This window comes from Theropithecus gelada, chromosome 15, assembly GCF_003255815.1.
Source record: "Theropithecus gelada isolate Dixy chromosome 15, Tgel_1.0, whole genome shotgun sequence".
In the NCBI taxonomy this organism is placed as follows: domain Eukaryota; kingdom Metazoa; phylum Chordata; class Mammalia; order Primates; family Cercopithecidae; genus Theropithecus; species Theropithecus gelada.
In genome coordinates this window covers 30,240,107-30,248,207 of record NC_037683.1, presented here as the reverse complement: position 1 = coordinate 30,248,207, position 8,101 = coordinate 30,240,107, and the positions used below count along the sequence as shown (strand labels likewise).

The following is an 8,101-nucleotide window of genomic DNA, read 5'->3' as shown; positions in this document are numbered from 1 at the left end:
GAACATAAACTACTATCTTCCAGACACTGGCAAGATTTATTACTCAGATTGAAAAAAAACAGTTGGGGGTTGGGGGAGCACATGGTTGCTCCACCTCAGGGTTAAGCAGCCCTTGTAACAGAGAAATAAAGGAGGTCACAGCGGGAAAAACACCCATGCAAGGCAAGCTGGAAGACTCTCGAACAAGAGAAATAGCACTGACCAGAACCACACATTACCAAGCGCTGATTGAAAATGATTTATTAAAGTCCAATTAGTAGGCTTTTCATTTCAAATAATCCATACAGCCTCCAGAAAAATATGCACATGCGTAAAAGTCCAAGTTCATTTCTTTCACTTCCAATATAAAGTATTCTGTATTTTGTAAAAAGTATGTGCAAACACCTTTCTGCTAATTCGGTCCCCACATTCTTTTCACTACGGGTACTTTACAAGTCTGCCCTCTGCTCAAACACTAACCGTGCACTGATGTCCTCCTTCCTAGACAGTCATTCATCTCCCAGACTTCTTTCTCTCAGACATCCTCCTGACCTCCCCTGACCTGCTTCACCACTGTGTTACTTCACTGGTCACTTGTTACACAAACTGATGCAACTACTACTCTACCTGGACAACGTATTAAACAGGTATCACCTAATAGGGCAGCAGCCTATTGGGGTGATTCCTGGAGAATACACAGTAACCAATCACATACTGACACACTCAACCCATTTGCTACAGATGGACCCAAACTAATTGATATGACAATCCTTTATTCACTCAGCACATTTGGTTTCTTTGAATTTTCTTCAATTTTACATTGCAGGTGTGGCTACCAAGAGCTGGATAACGAGTCACTCAAACAAAGTTTGGAATTGCGAGATATATTGGGATACCTTGATTCTTGAGACAGTTGAACGCTTCTAGTTGATCTTGTTATATTAAAAAGTCACTCTCAACTAAAGTGACCACTGCATTTCTTTTGTAAAAAGGTCATTTGACTGGCTTTTCCTCACAACTGCCACCCAAGCAGTGCAAACGCAGGAAATCCCTTTTTATGAAAGGTGTAAGTAAAAGATGACATTTCACATTTTTTGAAAAAAAGAATCCTTCATGGGAATATGTCCTAATAATCAATTATATGGACAAAGTTTATGCACACAAAATTTCTGCAAAATGAAAATTAGAAATAACCTAAACAGCTAACAACATGGGAATGGTTAAATAAACTGAGTTGCATCCATTAAATGGAATATAATATAGCCATTAAAATTGTTTTTGTAAAATTTTTAATACCATAAGAAAATGTGGCAATTTTGCAATGAAAAAGATCTACTTACAAAACTGTTTACAGTATGATTCCAATTATGTAAAAAAGGTATACAATACATACATAGGCATATATGGGGGTTGCTTTTGAAAGGTGGTTCCTTCTGGGTTGTGATATTATCAGTAATAATTTTTGCTTTTTTATACATTTCTGCATTTTTCAAGTTTTCTATGATGAGTATATTATTTTACAAAGACTACGAAAACTTTCCTCTGATACACTGGTAATTAGAATGTACTTGGGTATTTTAAATATGTGGGAACAATATTACAGTGCTTCATCTTCTAAGACTTTTTTGGAATACATATCACTTTGGCAAAAATTTACATTCCCTGTTTTAAACTTGTTACAACATTTTAATTAAACAGTTAATATTGTGATTAGAGCATTGTTTGCTTCATAACCTAAACAAATACTGGCTTTGAAGTCTAGGTTCTATTTCCTAGAAGATTTAAAATTAGTATCCTTTTAATCTTTTTAAGTAAGGCATACTGCATACATACATTACATGCATGCTTTCTAAACAAAAGATAATTCCAGCTTACAGTTTTCCTATGTAAGGGAAAAAATGGAATTATGGTAGTTTAAAAACAGTCCATAGTCTCATCCATCACAAACATGCTGATAGGCATAAACATGTTTATTAAGTGAAACGTATCCTTTAAAAATAAAAAAGGGAAGGCTGTATATAAATGAAGCTGTGGATTCAACTAGTCAGAATTTATCCTGACTTGCACCAAACCACACAAAATCTTTTTAAAGTCTAGTTAGTGTAGTCTAAATGGACACTCCAGAGTCTGTTCTTGAATTCCATTGCAAGAGCTCCACTTCCTACTTTCAGAAGGGATGGGGATCAAGGTGAGGGTTGTCACATAAGCTAATTTTCAATATATATCAAGTCTTGTGGGGCCTAGGAACAAATACTGTCATTGGTTAGTGTTTAAGTACATGAGTTGACATTTCTCCTCTCTCACACCCCACCTTGCCCTGGCAATTGGGTAGGGGGAGACTGTTTATCCTCCAAGAGAGGACGGCTGGTTCCTCATCTCAGTTTCCGTTCTAAACCACAGAGTGGTCATTGCTGTGAACTCCAGCCAAGATGGTGTGGTTGAGGGAGGAAGCCGAGCGGTCTGAGCCTTCTGTGGGGCCGCTGGGGTTCTCACTGCGTTGGCAGCAGAGGATCTGCCTAAAGGTGGCGCTCATTTCTTTGTCGCGGTAGGAGTAAATGATGGGGTTCATGGCAGAGTTGAATTCAGCAAGGAGAAGGAAGAATTTCTCATAGGCCAGCACGTCGCACTGCGGACAACACACGTCTAGAAGTAACAAAACCAATCCAGGAGTCCAGCAGATGATAAAGGCCCCTACAAGGACAAGGATAGGGATCAGGAGGATTTTTTAAAAGAGAATGAAAAAACATTATAAAACATGCAACCATAAAGTGAAATGATTTCAGTTCAATATAAAAATACTGAAGTTGGAAGCCACCATTCATTGTTGCAAATGAAATACTCATTTCCTGAGATAATCAGAAAAAATTTAACGATAGTCAACTTAAAATTTTATTTCGGACGTTACTAAAATCAAGTAATTATGAGACATTGATGATTATTATTTTGAGCAAAACACAAAGAGTTTGATAAGCAATTGAGATATGAAAAACTGCATAAGCACTAATGCAAAAGATAAGCACTAATGATTAAGTGTCCTTTAATGTTTAATTAAGGCATAGTTTCTGGATTCAGGTTGTCTGGGCCCAAATCCTTGTTGGACATGTAATGAACCGGGTGAACTTAGGCAAACTACTTTCTTTCCTTAATCTTCCCATCTGAAAAATGCAGATGATTATATTTACACCTCATGAGGTTTGTTGTATGGATTAAAAGAGTGTTAAGGAAATAATCACTCAACCTGTACCTACAATAACAATAATATTACCTGCTGCATAGCATGGACCTGTTTGGAAATTGTGATTTTCAATGATAAGCTCTATGTTTTATTTTTATTCAACAACTACCTACATAGTGCTGTCCTATATGCTGTACCAGTAATAACTCATTGAATGTTCACAGTAGCCATATGACATAGAAACTAATATCCCCATTGTACAGGTGAAGGAACTGAGACCCAGAAAGTTTACATAACTGGCTCAAGGCCACAGTACTGGAAAGTAGAAAAATCCCAGAGTTTCTGCTCTTAGAGGCTGCCTCCAGAGTTCAAGCTCTAGAAAATATTACATTTCTACTTCTTGAAAATGATAACATTAAATATTTTAAACCATATTTAATGTTTTAGATATTTTATTAATTTAGATCAATTTTGTTCTCTTTCTTCCCCCAATTATTCTGAATCATTACAATTTTACTATAAGAGGAATTAAAATATGGATGATATGCTTAATTCTATTTCATTTACTTTCTGAAATCACTCATCATTTGGATCCCAGGAAAATGGAGGTCATAAAATAGCATTAAAACCTACCACTGTGTTACTCCAGACTCTGTTGGGGATCTTCTACTGAAAGAACATGAGCCAATAGTGGTGGGCACCACTGTGTCCCATTATACCTCACCTAATGGGCCCCATATGTGTAATCAGGCAGGCTACATATGTGTAATCAGGTAGAGCGGAAGTAGGGGCAATCCCAGAAGGGCATTTGCATCTTCAGATTTAAATGGCACTGGCTTTGGTGGATACAGGCTTGGACTGGGGTCATGGATTTGGTCCAGCCTCAAGGAATTAGTTTCACAAAATGTAAACAAATGAGATTTAGTCTCCAAACAGCCCACTTTTGAATCTGAGCTTTCTTTTGTGAAACTTTTCAGCAGGGAAATGAAAATAAAGGAGAAAAGTACCCCCATAAAGCTCTTTGTTCTACAACACAAATGTGTATTGGTTTTAAACTGCTGTTCACTTTGAAGATTGGCCAAGGTACTTCATTTTCTAATAAATACAATACCTTAGACTTTCCTTGGAGAGAAAAAAAATATTTCAAATATCAGGAGATAATAGCCAAGGAGCGATTTGAACTTCAATAAAAATGTTAATAAAGCATTCATTCCAAGTCCTTGAATTTCCTTGCTTGAAAATCACTCAGAAAGCTAAACATAAAGGAAAATCAAAGGAATGCCTCTTGGGTTTCAGAAATAATGCATTATTCATTGAGAAGCCAGGAAGGGAATTATTCTCAGGATGGAAAATGCTTGGATGGAAAATACATGGTCCCATTATGCCATTTACTTGGAAACTAAAAACACACAGGCCCTTCATGAATGGAACAGCATTCTTTCAAGTTTCCTTTCCCCTTTCTTTTATCAAAGCTCTAATTGAGTTCAAATTCAGAACTTGATTAGACACAAGGAACATGCATGTCAATAGCTAGATTTTAAATAAAATGATCTTTTTCTCCTGGGCAGCAGAAGGGAATATCTTTATTCTGACATACTTAAGCTGCTTAACTTTGTTCAAAAGTGAGATAATTCAAATACTGTCATTTGTTTATAATTTCTCCCAATGTTAAAATTTAAATGGTGTAAGATCTTTCCAGAAAGAGCCCATGAGCCTTACTTTTAGACCACGAAATGCAAGGAACCCTGCTAGACTGAAGGCAGGAAGTGGGAAATGCCACAGCCTGACACAGGAGCTACTATGTATGGATGCTTCATTGAGGAACCTACAGTCCTATCCCTTTTTCTCTTCACTGAAAGGAACTGGTTTTTGTACTAGGATTAGGCCCAACCACACAGTCCCAACACTCTGTGTTTGGATCTTCAAGACTCAATCCAATCATTTCAGTGACTCACAGTACAGGCCTCAGAAATCAACATCTAAAACCAATCATATGGAAATTCCATGCCCCCCTCCCCCTCCTTTCTATTTCACAGAGGCCTCAAGGATCAAACTGACCAAAAGATGAGGATGCAATACAGAAGAGGAAAATGGGGGCTGGAAAATTTCAAGGGATGAGGCTCCTAACCCATAATGAATGGATATTCTGAAATAAAGTTTGCTCAAATTAGGGATTTCCCCTTGAGCTTCTGAAAACAATAATAAACCACACCTAAAGTCCTTTAATAATAGGGAGCTAACCATAATTCAGTCAGGTTACAGTACTTGAGATGTGCATTGTGGACCCTTCAACATGTAATCTATAGAATCCAGTGTACACCTGAAAGACAGGTTGATAAGAGTTAAAACACCTCCATCTCAGCACCTGTAAAGTGGAGAAATAATAGCTCCCTGCCTACTCCATATGGCACAGTGAGGATCAAACTTAGATATAACTTGTAAAAGTCCTCTATAAACTGCATATCTACCTGACCACCATGACTTACGTGAGTGGCACAGACTTGTGGCAGCTGCTGTTACAGAGCCCTAGGACAGATTCTCCAAGGGCAGAATGTGAAAATGTGTTTTGGACAAGGAAGAGCTGGCATGTCAAAAGGCTCTAAGACAATACTATCCTGATTATAAAGAGATTCCTAGGACTTGCAGTTGGGTATGAAGAAGATAACAAGAGGGAATAGAGAGAGAACACAGGGAAGCATGTAAGCCTTAAATCTTTCTGGAGGTTCTCATGGGTCAATGCCAACACTTACCAAGATGGGGAATGAAATACAGTACTCAGTAGTCATAGTGTTTTATTAGTTCGTATATTTCCAGCACATTTCTGATAGAAGAATCCCACAAACCCAGGCACAACACCGATGAACAGTATGCAACAGTATGAAAGAGGAAGGGCCCGGTGTGGGAGCTCACGCCTGTAATCCCAGCACTTTGGGAGGCTGAGGTGGGTGGATCACCTGAGGTCAGGAGTTCGAGACCAGCCTGGCCAACAATGGTGAAACCCCATCTCTACTAAAAATACAAAAATTAGCCAGGCATGGTAGCACACACCTGTGGTCCCAGCTGCTTGGGAAGCTGAGGCAGGAGAATCACTTTAACCCACTAGGCAGAGGTTTCAGTGAGCCGAGCTCACGCCACTATACTCCAGCCTGGGTGACACAGCAAGACTCCATATCAAAAAAAAAAAAAAAAAGAGGAAGTACAAGTAGTTATGGTTATTTATTGTAAAGTCAGAAACAGAAGAAAAATCAGAAGATGCGATGCCCAAGGTCACAAACGTCTTGTATATCTGGCTGAGATATTTGAAATTTGTCCAGTCCAGCATACATTCTCAACCATAGCCACATATTACAATAGCCTGCAGAGCTTCTTTAAAAAATAAAGACCTTCATCCACCCCTCCCACTGTGGGATTGTAATCTCATTGGCCTTACTGGTCAGACTTTCATTTAAGACACAACATTGGTGACAGTGGAAGAAGAAAATAAAGTAAAGGCAAAACTATTTCCAAATTCCAAAAGAGAAATAATGAAAGCCAGAATCAGGGCAGCAGCACTGGGAAGAGATATAGAAGACTGGAGAAGTATTTAGGAGAAGGACTCCATGAGATGGATGAGACAGAGAAGTCTAGAATGACTTCTAAATTTTCCCTTTGGTTGAAGGAGGAAACACAGGAGAAAATCTTGATTGGTGTTTTGTTAGGGGAGGTAAGGAGAAGAGAGCTAATGAGCTGGGTTCAGTATGTGTTTAGTTTGAGGTACCTGCAAGACATCAAATGGAAATACCTTAATTACATCTAAATAGGCTCATGGCAATTTGTGTCATGGGAAACTGTCTCTCAGAGTGCTGAACAAAAGTGGTTATATTCCCCTGGATTTGCCAATATTACAAGTAACATGGGGCGGAGGATATTCAAAACAGATTTGTGGGTTGTCCTTCCTTGAACAAGCTTTATTCCTCCCTGATGCATCTGTCAAAGCAATCTGTGAGAACTCCAATGCCCACAAAGATGGAGGGAGAGGTGCTGGAATGCAGACGCAAAAGGCAGGAAGGAATGAGGCTGTTTTGGAACAACAGGTCACAGCTGCAGATCGAGATCATATTACCACACCTTCCCTCAAATCTACACAACCTCATCAGCTGAATAATGCTTACCATCTGGTCTCACAATTACAATATTTTTTTCTAGAATGACTTTTTCCTAACTAGTTGAACTTTGCTTACATATGGAATGCAAGAACCAAAGTTAAAGAGGAAAACAGTCCTTGCCAGAGAAGACCTCTAGAGAGAGTGTCCAAGATTTTTGATGAAAAACACAGAAAGCATTTCCAGTCTGGCTGGCAAAGTTGTGTTTTTACAAAAGAACCAGACATCCCACAGATCCAAAACAAGTCAAGGTAAATCAATTCTACATCAGCACTGTGCCCAAGGTGGCCTCACTCTTCTTGATTTTCAAATGAGGATCCCAGAAACAGTCCTATCTCAGAGACCTGGGGTGGGAATCAAGGGAGAAAATAGGTGAGTGCCTAAGTTTCTTTTTCTGTTTTCCCTAAATTGTTTATTCCCTCAGGTCAGGCAGCTTGTATCCCAGAATCTAATCAAATTTTAGTTCATCTCTGTAGTTATATTGTGATTTCTGCTATTAAGATACACACATAATATATAGTTAGCTAGGAAATCCTTCGATGCTATGTATCTTAACAGAGCCTATGTCAGAAAAATAGGCCACAGATGCAAAGCTTATTCTTCCTCAATCTCGCAGCTAAGGGTTCATTATAATGGGGGTATAGGTGGATGGCTTTTTGAGATTAACGCTTTTTCTAAAAGAGTAACTCAGATTAATTATAAAATCTTTTTTCCTGACTATTGAAACTTTGTAATTTAACTGAGATATCTCCAAAGTATTATTGTTCTATGTTATTTCCACCCTGATACCAATTTTACTCCATAT

At 38.4% G+C, this 8,101-nt stretch overlaps 1 protein-coding gene across 15 annotated transcripts in view; it reads right to left on the bottom strand.

Moving 5' to 3' along the window:
- Positions 1-214: 214 nt before the first annotated feature.
- Positions 215-8,101, bottom strand: part of LPAR1 (lysophosphatidic acid receptor 1) — a 171,444-nt gene continuing 163,557 nt past the window's right edge. For 12 of the 15 annotated variants that reach the window (XM_025359667.1, XM_025359672.1, XM_025359673.1 and 9 more), the window contains one exon: positions 215-2,670. In XM_025359667.1, coding sequence (XP_025215452.1) covers positions 2,369-2,670 — 302 coding nt within the window. In that variant the 3' untranslated portion in view covers positions 215-2,368. The remainder of the gene's footprint in view (positions 2,671-8,101) is intronic. The other 3 variants (XM_025359681.1, XM_025359680.1, XM_025359668.1) reach the window with 2 other exon arrangements.